This window comes from Colius striatus, chromosome 1 (assembly GCF_028858725.1).
Source record: "Colius striatus isolate bColStr4 chromosome 1, bColStr4.1.hap1, whole genome shotgun sequence".
Taxonomy (NCBI): Eukaryota; Metazoa; Chordata; class Aves; order Coliiformes; family Coliidae; genus Colius; species Colius striatus.
Window position 1 is genome coordinate 70,636,536 of NC_084759.1, and position 21,510 is coordinate 70,658,045.

General features: G+C 40.1%; 1 protein-coding gene across 2 annotated transcripts in view; it reads right to left on the reverse strand.

The window, feature by feature from the left end:
- The window catches only part of DHRSX (dehydrogenase/reductase X-linked), a 171,704-nt gene that overhangs the window by 128,038 nt on the left and 22,156 nt on the right, over positions 1-21,510 (reverse strand). For both annotated transcript variants that reach the window (XM_061998544.1, XM_061998536.1), the window contains one exon: positions 6,927-7,034. In XM_061998544.1, coding sequence (XP_061854528.1) covers positions 6,927-7,034 — 108 coding nt within the window. The remainder of the gene's footprint in view (positions 1-6,926; positions 7,035-21,510) is intronic.

Sequence of the window (21,510 nt, forward strand, 5' to 3'; positions counted from 1 at the left end):
CTTCTTTCAAAAGAGATAGTAAATAGTGGTTGTCTGTACAGAATATATGTTTAGATTGAAGACTTCAAGCTCATTCAGTTGTTCTTCATAAGGATGCTTCTCCATGCCCTTGAAAAGCTTGTTTTCCTCTAAACCCTTTAAATTTTTATGCTATCCATTTTGAAATAGGCAGAAATAGAGCTCAACACAACACAGAAGGTGCTGGCACACAAAGGATTAATGCAGTTGAATCAACTAAAGTTGTCAATTTTGTTTTGCTCCTTTTCTAACAATTTCTAATATTTGTTTGGCATTTTGCAAGCTACTGAGTACAGAATTTTCCTAGAATGATCTATTTTGACCCCAAGATCTTCCTCCAAAGTGATGATGATCAACACAGAACTCATCATTTCCTTTCCTGGAATTCAGATTTTTCCCCATGTCCATCGCTTCACACTGATTTACATTGAATTGCGTGTGCCTTTTAACATTCAGCTTCTTATAGTCTTCCTGCAGCTCTTCACACCAGTCCCTGGTCTTTATTACCCTGAATAATTTAATACAATTTGAAAGACTTGTCACTTCACTATTTGCTTCTTCTCTAAAATAATATGTTGAAAAAGTGTTCCAACACATATCATTGTTGAATTCCAGTGGTAACACCCTTTCTACTGAGAAAATAAACATGTCTCTGGTCTCTCATAACCTGCAAAGGTACTGTATGAATGTAATAGCATATGCACTTGTCCTTTGGGCTATATAGCGTTCTTAATAGCCTTAAGAATTTGGCTTTACAATTTCTAGAAATCCAAACAAACCATACCAACCCAAATCTCTCATATCTACATGACGGTTGTGCTCAGTTATCAAAATATTTCACTATGCAACACACCTGCACAGTTGACTGAGTTACATTTCTACTTGAGATTACTGCCCAAAAGAGAATTCTATTGCTCTTAAATTTCTTTTCAGATGATTGACATTATCTTAATAATAGTTTCAAATGTCCCAAGGAATGCTTTAATGTTCATAAACAAGTCTTAAAACACTACCAATGATAAAAGAAATCTATACATTTTACAGCTGTAATGTTCAAAATGAATAAATATAAACAAATACATTTTTAAAAAAATACGACATCTATTTAAAGCAAGGACAGTGACAGTCTTCAACAGAAATTAAGGACTAAAGTGTTTGACAAAATTCTTATGGATTTTGAAGGTTGTGTGTGTCTGTGTGCACATGCCTAGTATATAAATAACAAAGAGCATTTTAAGTAGAGTTTTTCATAAACCTGATTATAGTGTACTAATATGTTAAAAACTTAATTGAATGACAATTAAAAGGCAACCTGTGTGCATTTTCTGAATATTCATATCAGAAAAAGGGAACCATCACCCTCTTTTAAAAGGCTGGTAACATTTTGACACTTCCTGGCTAACTCTACAACTCATTCAGGCCTAACAAAACCTGGCTAAAATTAGGAAGATAAATACTTTTCTAGAAAAAAAAAAAAACCCAAAAAAAACCACCTCACACATCTAATATATCTATGTGAGAAAAAACTATAAAGTATCTCATATAAACTTTCAGTAATTGAAATAATATCAGACTGTCTTTGAAAATGAACAATTGCACCATCATGATAGAGTTTAATTATCCTTCTAAAGTCACTTCTAAAGAATTTTCTGATTTATAGTGCAGAGAACCCAGCTTTACAATTAGAAACTACCGTGAATGAAAGAGATGACAAAAATACCTCTTTCTTGATCTTTTACAAGGCTTACAGAGGTCACACAGAAGTCCTCAGTCTGGTGACAGAACTACATTTATTTATGCCAAAATTGCATGGCTCAAAAAAGTCACTTGAATATATATACACATATAGAAATATAATGGGACTGTTTCCATCAGAATGTTAGCCCATCTTAGAAAATCTTAACACTGACATACTCAGACACTAAAGATTGTCCTGTCCTGAACCTGGTGTTTTATGCAAAGCAGCATATGTCTTACTTTCTCAACCTGAAAATCTTTTGATTTCCATTCACCATTATCAGGCAAGATTATCAAGGCTTCTTTATTACATGGTAACACACTTTTTTTTCCCCAGCCTTCCCTTCTAGACTCATAGAATCATACTGATTGGGAAAGACCTTTAAGATCATGTAGTCCAACCACTAATCTAACACTGTCCAACACTAAACCATGTCTCTCAGCATCTCATTTACACATTTTTTTTAAATATCTCTAGGGATGGTGACTCCACCACCTCCCTGGGAAGCCTGGTCCCAATGCTTAATAATCCTCTTAGTGAAAAAGTTCTTCCTTATATCCAATCTAAACCTCCTCTGGTGCAACTTGAGTCCATTTCCTCTTGTTCTATCACTTGTTACTTGGGAGATAAAACCAACCCTGACCTCATTTCAACCGTCTTTCAAGACATTCTAGAGAGTGATAAGGTCTCTCCTCAGCCTCCTTTTCTGCAGACTAAACAACCGCAGCTCCCTCAGCTGCTCCTTGTAACACTTGTTCTCCAGACCTTTCACCAGCTTCAATGACCATCTCTGGACACACTCCAGCACCTCAATGTCCTTCTTGAGTGAGAGGCCCAAAACTGAACACAGTATCTCGGCTGCGGCCTCACCAGTGCCCAGTACAGAGGGACAATCACTTCCATGGTCCTGCTGGTCACACTATTTGTCATACAGGCCAGGATGTCATTTGCCTTTCTGACCACCTGGGCACTCTGCTGTCTTATATTCACCTGTCTGTCAATTAATATCCCTAGGTCCTTTACCTGCAGAAGCCTTTCCAGCCATTCTGCCCCAAGCCTGTATCGTTGAACGAAGCTGTTGTGGCCTGTTGCAGGACCTGGCACTTGGCCTCATTAAACCTCATTTATGCACATGCACACAAAACACCATCTTCAATATCAGCCATTGGTCAGTAGGCACCAAAAGTGGTATGTCATTTACTTTTTCTCTCTGAAAATGAAATTGCAAGCTTATTTATCCCAGTGTGCCTTGACTGTGAATAGTCACCACTGGCAGCAGATTTCCCTAGCAAGGGTCTGCTGTCTGTCATGAGATTTTCCTGAAGAAGGGCTTTTGCCATGCTGACTGCGAGTAATACTATTTACAGACTGGCAAAAAGTCTCAATGAAACCAACTCAAAGAAAATTATTTTCATCATTTCAGCATTCACACCAACTTTTTTCCCAGTGAAAATCTGAGGGCAGAGTGAGCAGCAGCCACAGAGAAAGACCATCAGTGAAAGAAAGGAGTCTCATGTACCAGTGCTGAGACTGGGAAGGAAGAATCTGTAAAAGCACTGTGCAGCTGTTTACTGAAAATGCTCTGAGTGAGCCTTTTCATACACTGCCTGTTCATGTTCCATAAGGTAACATGCTTTCTACTTGTTTTCCACATTCCATTGGTAAACTGGATTTAAATTAAGTTACTTCAAACATTTCCTCCTCTAAAATGCCCAATCGAGTCAAAATCACATCCGTCACAAATGGTGAATCATCTTCACATCAGACATTCAGGTTTGACTCATTTGCCTGCTGCAGGGACGTCAGTCTATTGCTAAATATTCCCATTACTGAGTCCCTGTAATGGGAAAGAAGTATTCAGTGAATGAGCAAGACTGACTATGAGCTACACATAAGTCTCTTTTGCAAGCCCAAATTCACCTAAAATCCACACTTTTTTCACATAAGCTCACGCCTACATACAAACATAGGGTGAAAACATTTCTGAAGTAGAAAGCCTGAGCACACATGCTGTCTTATTTGAGGCTTACATCTTTGCTTGCATGGCCTGAAGCTGAATGCCAATGTGCCAGTGGGTATTTTAAGCATTCTCTGGACACTTGGGGCCAACAATTAGCAACAAGGATGGAAGGTCATTGCCTTTAACATGCCTCTGAGGCTGTTTTAATCTTGCAGCTGGAACAAAGCCTGAGACTATCCATTCTACTGACAAGGCTTTTTGTTCTGAAGAGTTTTGAAGGCAAAGAGGGCTGTGACTCACCAGGCTCGGTGTTTAGGTCAGAGTTTGCCTGAAAGAATTGAATCGGTTGAAAGTCTTACTCATGAAATGCTTCCTATAATTAATTTAATTAATTTACAGTTGTAGAGATTTGTAATGCAAATATTAATGTTGGTACAACTGAAGAATGAACGGAAGTATGTGTCTCTAAGCTTCAGAAGAAAAAGCAGAGCAAAGAGTTAAAAGAATGTCCCTTAAAGGACATGTTTCCAGGACACTCAACCTGTGTTGTTTATATCAATGCCACTGCACATGGGAATTGCTGGCAGACCATGCACTCTGCCACCAGAAAGGTAACATCCGGGTTGCAGCATTATCACCTACACCATTACTTTTCCTCTTGTCTCACCCAAAAAATAGGCTTATGCACATAGCCTATATTCCAGACATGGAAAAATGTGCTAAGAATTGATGTCTCCTAAAGGGTATAAAAGCCTCCATAAACTAGCCTGTCATTTCAGATCAAGAAGAACCAAAGAGACAGGAGGAGGACTCAGTAGCTGGTGTATCTTTTCCCCTGCTGCACACAAGTGATACACGCCTGACCACATAAGCACACACATCTTGGTGTGTGTGAGAGTAAGGGTGTGAGTGAACGAGATCTATGAGAGGGTGATTGTGAGTTGAAAAAAATTAGCTTATTTAGAGATCTTGTAATTAAATGTTACTTTTTCTTCCCCAAACATCTCACACCGAATTTTGTTACACAAAATACCCAAAACAATAAATGGTATAAAATAGGTCTTAAAAAAGAACTAATGCTCTGTGTTTCCATGACTGTAAGCAAAGAGAAAGATTTTTTTGTTTTCCCCATGACTACATTTTTGCAGTCTGCCTTAAACATGAAAAACATCTTCATTAGTGAAATATTAATGCTGACATCATTAGCTATCATCTAGCTACATATAGCAGCATCTGCCCAAATGTCACAGATGCTTGGTTTTGAAGCATCTATTAAATCATGTTTGAGAAAGTCATATCCCACAGTACACCTGTACACTTCCAATGTTAAGTCCATCAGTGTTACTGCCTGCACTAGACTAAAAATACATGGCTAATGTATTCTTTTATTGTTTACTGTGGAGTTGTTGGGGGAGGTTTAAGATGCCTACACAAAACCTTAGAGAAAGCATATTCTGTATAAAAGCTAAATAAAACGGCATCACCAACTATTATGAAATACCAGCCTCCAGTGACTTATAGTGTAAGTTATAGTTTAGGTAAAAATCTAGTTAAAGAAAGAAAAAGGAAGCAAAATGTAACATCTTAAACATAGGAGTATTCATGACATTACGCACAGATTTAGTAGATATAGTAGTGCATGTATACGGTATAAAACCTTAACAAAATAGAGAAAAAAAGTCTCACAATATTTTATGTAGCAGAGAGAAGAAATTGTGCCCTTAGGACATTTTTAAAGTTCTACAGAAATTCATCTATCCTAATATCAGATGTCTCAGTCTAACACAGTCACCTTATAAACTCTTTATAATCAATGAAGAGAAATGCGCAGCTCCATAGAGTAAGTTGCCCAGCTCACCTCAGATTGACATGAAAAGTTCAATTTTTACCATGGATGAAGTTAGAACGGCTTCCTCTGCCCTTATAACACAGATCATCCCCCACTACAGACTGAAATATTCATTGAATCATAGAATGGTAGGGCTTGGAAGGGATCTTTAGAGATCATCTAGTCCAACCCCCCTGCAGAAGCAGGGTCACCTAGATCAGGTCATATAGGAACATGTCCAGGCAGGTCTTGAAGTCCTCCAAGAAAAGAGACTCCACAACCCCTCTGGGCAGCCTGTGCCAGGGCTCCCTCACTTGAACAGTGAAATAGTTTTTTCTTATATTTATGTGGGACTTTTTATGTTCCAGCTTCATCCCATTACCCCTTGTCCTGTTGCTAGCTACTATAGAAAAAAGGGATGTCCCAACCTCCTGACATCCATCCTTTAGATATTTATAAATATTAATAAGATCTCCTCTCAGTCTCCTCTTCTCCAGACTAAACAGACCCAGTTCCCACAGTTCTCTGTCCCTCTTCAGCTGAGGAGCCCAAAACTGGACACAGGACTCCAGATGAGGCCTCACCAGGGCAGAGTAGAGGGGGAGAAGAACCTCCCTTAACCTGCTGACCACACTCTTCTTGATGCATCCCAGGATGCCATTGGCCTTCTTGGCCACGAGGGCACATTGCTGGCTGATGTTCAGTTATTATCAATCAGGACTCCTAGGTCTCTCTCTGCAGAGCTGCTCTTCAGCAGTTCATTCCCCAGCCTGTACTGGTGCATGGGGTTGTTCCTTCCCAGATGCAGGACTCTGCACTTGCCCTTGTTGAACCTCATGAGGTTCCTCTCTGCCCAACTCTCAAGCTGGTCGAGATCCCGCTGAGTGGCAGCACAGCCTGCTGGGGAATCAGCCAGTCCTCCCAGTTTGGTGTCATCAGACAACTTGCTGAGGGTACACTCTGTCCCCTCATCCAGGTCGCTGATGAAGATGTTGACTAAACGTTCCTTCAAAGCTTTCACCAGATTTCCTCTTAATGAACATACACACCCTAACTTTGAAGTATAGCCTATCCTTAGTAGCAAGATAATAAAATATTTTTGTAATATCCATAGTTTTGAGGTTTTTATATGACCTTATTCTTTACTTCTTTTTTAAGGTAGCTCAACTCTTTTAAGTTTTGCAGAAAAAAAAGTCTCTTCTCCTTTTCTTTAAGATCTTCCAATGTGAAACATAAATTAAATCTTTATTTGTTCTAAATACTAGTAAAACTTTCTATCTTCCCCTGACATATCTTTACTTATACTGGAAAGAAAATACTCCTCAAAAGAAAAAAATGGCTTTCTGATATAAAAAATATATTAATTTTAGGAAAACAATTACCTATTATAACGTGCATGCCAAGTCTTGCCAAATGCTTCACAGTTTGGTAACCAATTCCTTTAGCACCTCCAGTCACTATAGCAACCTTTCCATTTTGTGTAGGGAAAACTATGAAGGAAAAGAAATAACACAAGTTTAGTTCACAATAGTAACATGATTAAGAACTTAAGTTATATTTTTGAGGTGTACACTTAACAGGCTATTCAAGACAGTACAATAAACAACCTCAAAAGAAAACTATATGGGAAAAAACCACCCCAAACTATTGAGCATCCACCATTATTTACTGCTCTGTAATTTTCCAGTATTAACAGTTCACAAAAGACTGAGATTGACGACACAAAATGCAAACAGCCAGTTCAGAAAGTTTCTCATTTCAATTTGCATACATTTTGTCATCCTGCAGTAATCCGCCCTTTAAAATTTTCACCTCGTTACAGAACAAAGTGGCAACTGTTACAAGTAAGCTCAGGGATGGTTTATTCCTTGTGTACAGGGGGAAAAAAAACCAGTTGGCAGCATGAAAACCTGAAAAGTTTAGGACTGACGAAAGGTAAGTCTCTACCAGTAACATGAGGGAAACAGCAAACAGCTCAATCAAAGATGACATGTCTAGAGGGCGGGACCCAGCTGATCTCATTTACTGGTGTAATTGAGCACTCTCCCTGTTGAAAATCACCCCAGCTCTCGCCTCAGAAGGAGGGGACAATTTATTGCATGAAACCCCTCACCTGCTTCTCCTACTTAGCCCAGCCCTCTCTTGCAGAAGCCATTGTCCCTGATGCCCACAGACAGCTCCACATCACCTCCACCCCAACAGGCACTCTTTAACCCAGGGCAAGTGGCAGCCCAGCAGGCAGGGCACACACACAAAGCAAGCCAAAAAACAGCTGGGATGGCCCTGGCAGGACGGCCACCATCCTGACTATGAGCATTCATGGTGGCCATGGGTTGCCCAATGTATCCCTCCAAGACTGAGGAAGCCCCTCGGCCAAAGGATAGCAAAGGTATGCTAATTTAACTGCTTGAAGAAGTCATGAATTAGGTCAAATATCAAATACAATTGTTTTTTATGAGGTGGCAAATCTTTCACTGTGTGGTCTTCAGACAACCAAGGTGAATTTCTGCTTGCAATTAATAAAAAGCTGATAGGTATTTGTACACAGAAAACGTTGCTGAATATTTCATTTTGCCACAGTACAGTGTCCGTAGGCAATGTTATAGATAGCAAATGTTAAAAAATTCTGACTTCCATCTATCAAAGGACTTTCTGGTTTGATTTCTAGGTTTTTAGTGGATTGCTTTGTTGTGCAACACAAGGTCACATTTTATATGGACTTAAAACATAGAACTAGCACTGATATAAGTCTCTTTCTTCACAGCAACTTCAAAAAAGACCCAGATTTCACCTCTTCTGAAATACATAGTTCTTTCCAACATGATTAAACATGAACTTCTGTTCTCTTCAGGTAACAATATAATTCTTCCCATCCATGCTGAGTGAGAATTGTCTGGAAGTGTTTGAAAGCTAATTCCTATTACAGTGATATCCATGCATATAGGTGCCCCAATATATACAACTTGAGCTAAATAAAACTTTGCCAAGAGCTTTCCTAAAGGGTTTCGGTTATAAGCAGTCCTGCAGCTTCCAACAAAAATATTTTTCATAATACACTCTTAGTAGAATACCCACATTTTTTTTCAACAGTTAAATCTAGAACGTAAAGCTAGGCCTTACATTAAATACTTGGGTAAACTGTCCACTCTGGTTATTTTTGTATTACTTAATACTTTTCCAGACTTGGCCATTTTAGACTACATTTTCCTGATCTGTTCTCTGTCAGTAAAGCAGGGAAAAAAAAAAAGGAATAATGAAGTGTTTTTGCAGGTTTTCAAAATACAGACAGGAAGTAAAGATTTTAAAGAGGAAGAAAAATAAATGCTCTTAGTGTGAAACAAACTGTTGTCACCTTTCTGTGAACAGACCTTGTGCTTCAGAGTGACCGGATATGCTTAAAAATTGCCAAGGAGACCTATTCTCTTTTCACCCATGGAGTGAACAATCCCTGCCTGAATGATCTGTGTTCGTAAAAGGAAGAACCATAAATGCCAGCTGTTCAAGATTGTGGACCACATAAAAGCACAAACACACTGCCTTGTACCAAAGGCATGCTGAGAGGAGACAAGTCTTTTAACCAGAAACGGGGCAATAGTCTTTGGAAGATGGCAGACCAATCTGAAACAAAGTTTTTTTCAGCTTTTGTGAGCTCAAAAAGTTCAAGACTCTGAAAAATAAACTCTTGCAAATGAAATACCTCTTTGTTCACTCAAGTCCATGTGGCAAGATCCATTCTGAGGCCTTTCCTGAGAGGTTGAACAGTTTTAAATCCATACAGGGAGCACTGGTATTGCCTTGGTGTTAAAGCAGGAAAGGCCATTTCTGGCCATAGTAGATCAATACACATTGTATTGATCTGTTGTATTGATGAACTGCATATGTACTTGTACAGAAAATGTTGTCCAGAAGGCAAAAACATGGGCTGAAATTCACTGAATAATTTTCTTTTAAAGTTTTGTTAATTCAATCATAAACTACATTGAAAACTGTGTGGAAATGTGAAAAAGTAAGTTGCACAAATGTGAGGTTTGCTTCCTCCCCAGAGTTCTCCCTTCCCATTTATCTTTCATACCACTTCATCTGTGCATTTGGGTATAGAATCCAGAGAACAAAAGAGAATTAAATCATTCCAAATTTTGTTTAATTTCACTATAGCTAACAAAAACCAATATTGTAGCAACAACAAAAGGAATTTCCTCAAGAGAAATTGCTTTCCTTTGGGCCTGAGTATCTTCTCTTTCTATTCTGTGGCCCGTGCCTCCACCTGCTTCCTCCACTCTTACAACATTGCCAGCCTGACATTTGCATTTTGCATGTTGCGTACAGGTGCTGTCACTCATTTCCATCACTGCATCACTATATCCAACTACTGAAGAGGTGAAATTTTCATGCTAAATTAATTCACTATAGAGGAAAAGAAGTCAGGGCTGGAGAAAGGGCAATAATATCAAAGAAAAATGGTAAGTCAGAAGAGCAAAATAATAACGGGTGTCACTGTGATGAAATGCTCCTCAGGAGAGAAAAATGAAGGAAAATACCTGGTCTTATCCTGACATAAGGACTACAAGGAAAAGGACAACTTTTTAATATACTTGCTAAGCTGCTCTCCATCATTTTTGAACAATCGTGGAGGACAGGCGAGGTGCCTGAGGACTGGAGAAAGGCCAGTGTCACGTCAGTCTTCAAAAAGGGCAGGAAGGACGACCCAGGAAACTACAGGCCGGTCAGCCTCACATCCATCCCTGGAAAGGTGATGGAACAACTCATCCTGAATGTTATCACTGGACATATGAAGGAAAAGATGGTTATCAAGGGGAGTCCATATGGATTTACCAAGGGGAAATCCTGTTTGACCAACCTGATAGCCTTCTATGAGGGCATAATCGGCTGGCTAGATGAGGGGAAAGCAGCAGATGTCATCTACCTTGACTTCAGCAAGGCTTTTGACACTGTCTCCCATAACATCCTCATCAGAAAGCTCAAGCAGTGTGGCTTGGATAAGCGGATGGTGAGGTGGATCAAGAGCTGGCTGAGTGACAGAGCCCAGAGGGTGGTGATCAATGGCACAGAATTGAGTTGGAGGCCTGTGGCCAGTGGAGTTCCACAGGGATCGGTTCTGGGGCCAGTCTTGAGTGTATCCTCAGCAAGTTGGCTGATGACACCAAACTGGGAGGACTGGCTGATTCACCAGAAGGCTGTGCTGCCATTCAGCGGGATCTCGACCAGCTTGAGAGTTGGGCAGAGAAGAACCTCATGAGGTTCAACAAGGACAAGTGCAGAGTCCTGCATCTGGGGAGGAACAACCCCATGCATCAGCACAGGCTGGGGAATGAACTGCTGGAGAGCAGCTCTGCGGAGAGAGACCTGGTAGTGCTGGTTGATAATAAACTGAACATCAGCCAGCAATGTGCCCTCGTGGCCAAGAAGGCCAATGGCATCCCAGGATGCATCAAGAAGAGTGTGGCCAGCAGGTCGAGGGAGGTTCTGCTCCCCCTCTACTCTGCCCTGGTGAGGCCTCATCTGGAGTCCTGTGTCCAGTTCTGGGCTCCTCAGCTCAAGCGGGACAGCGAACTTCTGGAGAGTCCAGCGCAGGGCCACCAAGATGATCAGGGAACTGGAACATCTTTCATATGAGGAAAGGCCGCGGGAACTGGGGCTGTTTAGTCTGGAGGAGACTGAGGGGGGATCTCATTAATATTTACAAATATCTAAATGGTGGGTATCAGGAGATTGGGACATCCCTTTTTTCTGTTGTATCTAGCAATAAGGGGTAAAGGGATGAAGCTGAAACACAAAAAGTTCCATTTAAACAAAAGAAAAAACTATTTCACTGCGAGAGTGATGGAGCCCTGGCACAGACTGCCCAAGGAGCATGTGGAGTCTCCTTCTCTGGAGGTCTTCAAGACCTGCCTGGATGTGTTCCTATGCAACCTGATCTAAGTGGACCTGCTTCTGCAAGTAGTTGGAGTAGATGATCTCTAAAAGTCCCTTCCAACCCCTACCATTCTATGTTTCTATGATACATGAACTTTTGGTCACAACAGCCACTCAAAACAGGTACATTACCAACCTGCAATGAGAGCATGACAGACTCCACTGCACAAAAGCGTCCAGTGAGATCCTACATTACAGAGAGCTTTAAAATAGGCCTGCTTGTAGCAGTAGCTCCAAGGACATAAGGAAGCACCCAGGGAGAAATGAAGGCTGCAGACACATGGAATAATGGCCAGTATCTGTTTATTTACAGCAGGCATAGAATACAACTTCAACACAGAACGATTTTGAACAGACACAACACTGCATGTCACATCTCAGTTTAGTGGCTCACTTCTGCCAAAATGGGAAACAAAGAGAAAAAATGAAACACATTTTTGCAGGTGGGATGCAGGGGGACAACGATGACATAAGAACAACCAAAAAATCCAAACAAATAAAACAATCCACCAACAAAATAATCTCTCAATTCTTAATTTTTATTAATCTTAAATTAATTTGAATCTGTAAAAAAGGTGTACTGTTTCCATTGAGACAGATACTTTAATGTAAATTGAATCTCCATGAAAATGAGACACTGCTAGTTCTTACATCAAAAAAAAGTGCTCAAGATCAAATCCAGGCTGTATGTGTATGCCAGTGGCTGCTACAGTGAAAGGCGGTTTGTTGATGCCCTGTTCCCACTAGGACTCCACTGTTGGGAATTTTGAGAAATATCCACCTTTTCATCACCTCTTCCTAGATGAAACCCATCAGCAAACTTTCAAAGCAGAGCTGGGCTCAGCCTGGTTTTCCAGTAGATCTTGGTTTATCTTGTGAGAGAGGTTGAGCTGAGCATGGCTGGAGGCTAGGAGCCTTCTGTGACAGGAGGCAGTGGAGATCCAACACCTTTGTGACTCTGGGAGAGATTCCCTCGGGTGTTTCTTGCACCTCATTTGAAACAACCCAGCTTGTTCTGCCTCTTCTCCTGGTAAGCAGGTAGATACTGATGTCAATTAGATAGGCGTAATGCTGGGGATCTCACTATGGGATATGAGAACCGTACAGCCCAGGTGCTAATGAAATCTCCTGGCCAAGCACTAGCTGTTACAGTCCCTTTGTGTTTGAAGAAACCAGCCTGCAGTCCTTCAGTGCTGCTTTATCATGACAAAGTCTGAGAAAGGCTCCTTCCAGGCTGAAGGTTCTGCCTGCATCCCAACATATTTGGAAGAAATAAGCCTGTCTTTTTGCAAGTGGACCAAGCTCAAGCAGAAAAATAAGGCAGATTAATTCTGTAATAAATATGTCCAGCCATAAAGCTATTTTAAAATAATTATTGTCTTTTAAAATATACTTCTCCTTAATCTGAAATAACTTTCATGTACAGAGAAATCTTCACACAAAGCTCATAATACAAAGAATTTAAGGCAACTCTGTAATTTTTTAAAAAATACTAATTTTCAAGGAACTCTTAAAGAAGGCTGTCAAGACGTTTCTGCAACTGCCAAGACCACAGAAAGAAAACAGACTGCAGCCCCCTATCAGTGACAACTTCCATATCAATGATCAGCTCCTGTGAGCAAAATTTCAGCTCTGGGGTACCGATGGGGATAGCCGAAGTAGCCAAATCAAAACAAAAGCATTAAATGTTTGTCTTTGCAGAAACATACTGTATGAACACAGACAATGCAAACCTCAGGGAAAAAAAAGGGAGAAAGAAAGAAAGAAGTATTAAAAGTTTATTAAAAGCAAATTGCATCAAATTTATACAAAGTTCCATCTCATCCACTGTGAAATATTATGAATCATGTGGACAGTAAAATATAATATCTTTACATTCATCACATCATTAAACACTCTTTTTAAGATATCGAAGGCCAAAGGCAAAATTTAGATTATCTGAATCAGTCTCCAGTCCTTATCAGGCAAAAAAGACCACTACCCCCAAAGGCATCTGAAAAGCTGGTCAGAGGTACCACCCTGCCTGTACTTCCTGAACTGGGCACTCAACACAGGGACTTCAGTGGCATTTATACTGAAGAGACCCCCCCCTAGACAAATCCTAACAGTTGGATTTTTTTCTTTCTCTTATAACTGAATGATTTACATGCAGATATTTTGCCTGAAGGTAACTAGCAGAACCACAAATGGAAAAATTAAGAAAAAATAAAAAGGAAAAAAAGATAAAAGAAGCCACAATGACTATTTAGTTTGATGGCAGAATAACAAGAGTCAAGTTTGGAGCTGTTTCTGTACAGCAACACCAAGTGAGAAAAAGAAGGCAAACAGTAATTGCCAGTCCTCATCTAATGCCACAGAACAAAGCACAGTCGAGTTCTTCTAGTTGGCTAAAGAATTCATACAGTTCAGTCTACCACCGAATTACTGAGTAGTTTTTCCTAACCCAACATCCGACTCTTTTTCCCTGATCTACACTGCAGTAGTGCTGATATTATGGCCATTAAGATCCCTTTCAGAGAAGATGTAAAAAAACAATTTATTTGCTACTCCAAGAGGCAATCAATAGGCTGCTGGGGAATCCATGCAGCTTTCAGTAATTGACTTTTGTGTAAGCCTTACAGTAACATCTCTGTAAACTTCTGTTCTGGAGAAACCAAGTAAACAGAGTCCAGACTCAAAAAAAAAGTCATTCCTGGACTATTGTAACAGAAGACAACTTCAGGTGCTCAAGTCCTTGAGGAATAAAAAACTGAGAATCTTAGGGTATTTTTCTTGTATGACAACAGCATTCACCAATAGAAATGTTGCATATCCTAAACCTGTGCAGATGATCTTTCAAATGCAAATGGTCTTCCCAAATTTGCACACCAAAACATCTTCTACCTCTCTTGCTCCCTATCACTTTCCTAAGGAACATCAATATGCAATCAAGATTGAAGGCTTTTAATGCTGTAAACCAGGTAGGTGGCAACCAGCCTGACTAGTCCTTCTGTGAAAAGGTATCCTGCTGGTTTCAGCAGTTGAGGCTATCAGTCCTTCTGCTGATGAACAACTGTCATGCGCACATGCGCACTGGTACATGACCAACAGGTCCAATGTACCCTGAAGTGATGGGATGCACTGTGTAAGGGTGACTTACTTGCCCACAAAGAGTATCTGTTCTCAAAACAACTGGAATTTTGCACCAGGTAAGTGACAAGACTCCTAGCTTTTGTCTTACTTTATTTCTGCAGAAGTCAACCCAATCATGAGGAAAAGGAGGTAACAGAGACAGGCTGGCCCGGGAGTTACTCATGGGAAGGGAAAGGTGTTGAAGAACCAGAACAGCAGGAGAAACCAAACCATGGAAATGTGTCCCTTACCCTACAAACGCATAGTATCTCAAGGTGCTATTAATGGAACAGCAGCAGCCAGATGGCTATAAGAACTTCAGCAGCTAGAGGAAGATCTAATTTAAGAAGCCTCCCACACAGCCAATGATAGGGGAAATGGATTGTTAATAACCGCTCGCAAAACCACAGCAAAGCCCCTGGCATCTGTAAGACCAAGTTTCTTGTTTAACCTTTGCACAAGGAGCACACGGGTCCTAAGACACTGTGTGCCAACAAACAGTAGCTCACACTTACCATTGCTGGAAATTCATGGAAGCTCCATTCCCTGTATTTCAGGCTGGGATATCCAACACAGGAGCACACGTGCAGCCCATGTCCTGTGACACGGACATTTCCATAACACAGCCGAGCTCCTGCACACATGCAACGTGGGCAGTGGCAGTAACCCGTCTGGGCTGCCTGGAGTCCTGGGAAACCAATCAGTGCCATAACTCAAGCTAAGGCAACACCATGTCCAGCAAGCCTGGACAAATGGATGAGGTGAAGCACAGCAGCAAATGCCACAAAAGCAGGGGACTCGGCAGCTACGCCAGCTAGAAAAGCAGCCTCCTCACCCAGCTAAGGAGCTAATATGTATTCCCATCTCTTCCCAACCTTGTCAACACAGAAACAAGTTACCAGTAAACATCTGCTGAGCCAGACTAATGATCTTTTTTTAATTGTCAATGAAAACAACTGAAAAAAAGAAGTCAAATTTAATCCTGCTGTAGGTTTATAGCATTTGTTTAGCTTTTTGACAAGCATGAGAGCTTGCTTATAGGGACCAAGTGATAACATTTTCAGGCAAGGTGACAAGCCCTTCACAGAAGCCAGAGGTACAGGTTCCCAAAATCAATTCCAGGACTTGTCCGCAGATATCTTATTTACCACATGAGAAAGTTGGGCTATGAAAAATTAATATGCAGAATAGCTTCTCCTCCTCTTATTTTTCATCTCATGAACATACTGGGGAGTCTTGGGAGATACTGGGTAGCAACAGACATTTATTAGTTCAAGATCACAAGATTGGAGTACCAGTGTCCACAGCAAGACCTAACTATAGTAAAAGAAATCCACATATCAGAAAAGATGCAAGATAAACTGGTGCAGTAGTAAGAAGTTATAAAGCCAGTATTACAGTAATGAAAGAAATATTGTTTTGCTAAAGAAAAATAATACCCTAAATGAGGCATCTTTTCAGAGCAAAAGTTTTTGGCACTTGGAAGTCCAAGTCCTGTGATAAGAGATCTCCCTAGCTAGCAATAATGGGAAAGGGGGTGGAAAGCTGCACTAAAATTTTCATTTGCATGACACACCTATCTGTATTTCTTCTAGTGATTCTTGGAAAGAGGATAAATGCAAAGGGAGAAGTGTGCGTGGAAGGTATGTGAGAATGGAGATGCAGAAGGGAGTGTTAGACCCTCAAAGAGACAGGAAAGAAGTTTTTTTGGTCAAAAGAAGGTTGTTCTCTAGTGCTTCAACCCCTTTTCCCCTCTTTTCACCTCCCCACCTACTTCCAAGTATTTAACTGAAAGAGACACATCTCTAAGAAATTTAATACATGTGAATCATAAATCTCTGCATGACGGTATTCTCAAGGCGAAAAAAGGTCCAGGGAGGAGACCTGCACAGACAGCTTGGCCTTCTGCTCTTACGGAGCAGCAAATCAACTGTGGTTTGGTGGGGGTATGGGAAATGGGAAATAGTCTAAGTTAAGGCACTGTAATCAAAGACTGGTAGAAAAGTCAGCTACTGTCAAAGTCATATGAAAAATATTTCCTCAGCACTTGCACATATATTTTCCGCACCCTCTTTTCTAGAGTGTATTACTGGAGTGTTTGCAAGTGAGGAAAGAAGTCCTGCCTGGTTATGAGAGCCAATGGAAGCTGCATTTTCACACATCTTTCAACTGAAGCCTGAGTAGTTTTGGTTTATTTGTCATATAGGATGCTCAGTAATATTGATCCTGGACTTTGTGATGCTGCTAGACTTGGCAGAAGGGCTGTATAGAGAAAAAAAAAATGCAGTTTTCAAAACCAATGTAAGTGGTAATTTTCCAAACTGATTTATGTTGTCTTCACTCTGGCTGTGAAGAATCTCCTCATGCAATGAACTCTATGCAGACCTTCTGCATCAGGCTTATTGATCACACAAAAAAAACTCCGAATGTTGCCCCCAAAGAAGGAAGAGGCTGAGAAAGGAGAAAACTAAAGAGGATGGTTAATCTGCAAAGTTTTCTTGCCACTTCTGAATTGGCTTTCTCTAAGACAATGGGAAACATGGCTGCATTGAAAAACAGTTTGATGAAGCATACATCTGAGGTTTTTACAATACAAGTTCAGGCTGATTTTGACAGAGAGATGTTAGGAAATTTGATCCCAACAAATATGGAGCTGCCCTAAGGTAAAAGAAAGCAAAAGTATAAGGGAGAGTGCAGTTCCCGAGTCCCAAATCTCACTTCTGGCCATGTTTGCTTTTCTCAGGTACTTTGTTCCTTTAGCCAAAACTCATCTAAAGATAAGAGATTTGAATCTAATTTTTATGAGTGCCAAACAGATAGATTGAACACACCATTATACAAATCAGACAGTTGGGAAATACCACAGCGCACTATTAAAATCTGCCAAAGGTTCATCAGGAATCCAGATTTGCCCACAATCTGCTCTGGGAGTGAAGTTCCCAACCAAATATGTAGGAATAGGAGAACACTTGATCCCTGGGAGGGGACTGAAGTGGAAAAGGGAGAGAGAAAGAGAAAAAAAGAAGAGATAGAAACATTGCCTTAGATCTACAAGTACAAATTATGTTAGTGAAATCACGACTCTGCAAGTTCCAAACAGTCATCGAACAACTTCTACCATCTCACGCTATTCCTTATCTTAAATATCCTTGTTATTCCTGGCTTGAGACAGATTTTTTTGCTGGAGAAACACTAGTCTCAAGGAACAAGGATATTTCAGATAAAAGCTGATACCACATATTGACAAACTTGTGCAAGAACATTTGGCACCAGTCTACCCACTGGCGTTACACCACACATGGCATATTTGGCCCCACTACGCAATCATTTTGTCTTGGGGAGACGCCAGCTAGGGACTCGGATGAGGCCACAAAACACTGTCTGTGCTTCCAAGACAGGGCCTTGCTGCCGTCCAGGCAGATAGGAGATGCGTGTGGGGCACCAGAATGTTCTAACAGGAGCAGCTGCTGAAGGGTACCCCACTAATGGCTTAACTGAGACAATCCATATGTGTGCAGTCCCGGTGTCACTCATAAAAGGCACTTCACAAAAATCTAATGCAGGGTTTCGTGAAATAAGGGAAAGACTGTTGATGCAGTAATATTAAGAAATCCGGTAATTCCTTACAGTAAACTGGACAGCCACAACCTGCATGTGAAGAAAGATTACTAGATTTGTTAAAAATACCAGGAGAAGAAACTAGACACTTCCTCCAAGAAGAAAGAAATCATTCCCTACATATGCATATATTTAAAGGATCCATTTACCCATATCATTTCTTACATGGGAAAATACTATCACAAGAATAGAGAAGGGCATTATTTCCATTTGCTATGTATTCTCTGCCCTGCTTATCTTTCATTCCGTTTATATATTTACCTATTAAATCTTACTCATTGGCTTTCTTCTCTTTCACTCCAGTCACACTAAAGATAGGGAAGTTATATACAGGTTATCTTTAAATCTCGAAAAAGCATCTGGTTATCTTTTGAACAGATTTACTGATACTTACTCCCATACTCTGTCCCTCTGGGCAAATGTAACTGTGCAATACCTTGGGCAATGTCATTTTATGTAAAACTTCTCAACGCTCTTCAAGTCGGGTCATCTTGTAATTATATATTTTTCCTGTTGTGAAGTAAGAGATAAAAAGAGGAGCTCATCCCAGGAGATGTAAATAGGGGTAATGGAAATAGCTCTGCATAGTCTAGTAGATGAAGAAAGAATTTTCCCATCCTACAAAAGTTAGAGACATTAGAAATTTTTTTTTCTCTCTGTGACAGAAACCAAAGATTGCAAAGACGCTGTGAAGAAGCTTTTATGAACAGCTAACAAGTGGATGCAGCTCCATCTCAGATGATTTACATGCCTCAGGATGTAAGAAACCATTTTGAGACCTTGCTCTCAGTCATACCCCAAGCATACAAAAGCCTTCCCAATGTAACTCCCAATCTAACAGTGTAAAGTTTCAGTTTCACCAAAAATTTGTTGTTTAAACCTGTGTTTTCCTCCTGCAAAAGTCCCCACCAAATGTAGTATTTCTCCATCACATGCTTATGGTCAAACTGGAAACACAAAAGCAAAATACTGCTACCTGCTAAAATTTTTAGCACGTCACCAAAGAAATAAAAAAGTCAACAGAAAATTATTTATAGCTTGCACTACAATCTATACTTTTTAAAGGACCAAATATTTCATTTCACATTTTCAAGTCAGTACTGGCAGTATTATCGTATTACTAGACAGTACAGGATATTGTATCACAACCCCCAACAGCATTTTTACAGCTTCTACTTTCACTGCTTGTGAATTACAACACCTTTTATTCTGACCACATGCTATTAAAAGATTGAATTAATCATTCCATCACTTCTTGCTCAGAGCACATATGAAGAAATTCAGCTGGGCAACCACTACATCGGAAAAGTCAATTCTTTAAATATCCTCTTACTATATTAGATTCGGGGGAGGGGGAATTGACAAGATCATTAAGAGTAGTTTAAACTGCATCTCCTCTCTTCCCAGACACAGAGAATGTAATTTGCATATCCCAATCAAGCTTAAGAGCATCCAGCTGAAGGTCACATTCAGATCTGCCTCTTCCAGCCGACAAAATGCTCTGCTGTCACTTAAATGGTCCCTTTTGCTTCCCGTGGTTTCAGCGTGACAGTATTTCCATCAAATGTAAATAAGTAAGCAGAAGTCACGAGTTGGTATACAGAACTTAAAAGGTAATTGAAAGTTTCTGAAGTACTTCAGAAAACTGTGCAATCACTTGTGAACTGAAGTGCCTGTTAACATATACAAAGCTCCAATAATTAGAATCAGGAAGAGAGAGATATAATGTGATGAGAGATTATTGGGAGAAATCTAGTTAACAGGAAGTGTAGCACATAAACTGATTCATACTGAAAGACACCTTGAGGTATCTGCAATTAATGAAAACATAAAAAGAAGATTTCCACATTACTAAAATCTTCAGAAGCAACTCATGATCAGAAGCCATTACAGTATCAATGTGAGATAACTCTCAGCTGCTACTGGCTTAATAAAACAGATGGAAAATAGCCTCAGCATCCCTTCCTCTCCCTTTCTGCCCTACTTCCACACCCTCTAAATCAGCCCCTGGCTAATATATTTATTTTTTTGCCTAGCTGTTGTCTAGCAACGAGCATGGAGAGCAGCTCTCCAGATATCATCAGTCATATGGGTGCCCAATTTGCCCCCCAGTGTATGTGTCCAAAGCAGCTGCTCCAAGAAAAAAACAAGCCTCACCTTGCTTCTGTGGGACAAGAGCAAGTCAACAGCAGCTAACGCTTATGGGGCTGCATGGTCCCCAGAGGGAGCTGCCCTGTGCGAGGTGGTGCCTGAGTTTGATGCCCTGGCTGCCCAGGGCTCTGGGATGCTTAACCCTCAGCTACTACATGGCACTTCCCAGGGCCACCACTTTGCCTCCAGAAGCACAAATTCATGATGAAACACAGCTTTGTGGGGATTTTCAATTTATTGTTTTTAAAGATGAGCCCCCTGAATCTCTGTATAGAGCTGTTTTCTGTATGTAAAATTGCTTAAAAATAATTTCTAATTTGGAGTTCTGAGAAAGTACAAAGAGTATGCACATGTTTTCTCTTCAAGACAGCTACAAAATTTGTTTTCCAAAGATGGAATTTTGTTAATCTTTCTTTTCTTTGGTAAAATGAGCAGATCAGGGAGTTCAAATGAAAAGTACGAGAACAAAAAGGTTTCAATTGTATTATATATAATTTCCTAATTCTCTCTTGACACTCCTTTTCTAGGAAAGGATTAATTTTTTTTTTTTTTTTTGCCTGACCCTTCTTTCTTAACACATGTTGAGGTGATCTCATACTCAAATATTGTCTTTCAATGTTCACTTTTCTTGTTCCTTATAAAGTCTGCACCGAAGTTTTCACAAGTCTTTACAACAGAGACACTGAATTGTTTAGAAATTTTTTTTTAGAAAAAAATTAGACAGTTTTATTCCTCAGTGAAAAGGTTATTTTTGGAAATTTTATCTAATGCAGATTCACAGGACTCAGGGAATTAGTTAACTTAAAAGAGCAGCTACCATGCATGATCCTTAATTGGTCTTCATCAAAATTGTCAAAGATTTTTAATATGCAGAGTTACCATACAGATTAAAAGCTCTCAAAGTATGTCTCCATATAAGAGGCCATTATTCCTCAGTGTCATTATCTGCTATTAATACTTCAATTAGAGAGTATCACACGCTCCTCTGAAGAAACGCAACCTCTCAGAAAACAAGTCCCATTATTGATAATGCTTCAGGAGTATGACACAAACTGCTTATTTTTGTTCCTTTACTTAATTAGATCCTATAAACAGCTTTGTAAATTTTTAAGGAAAAAGCTCATTTCATAGAGAAACATGCATTTTTGTTGA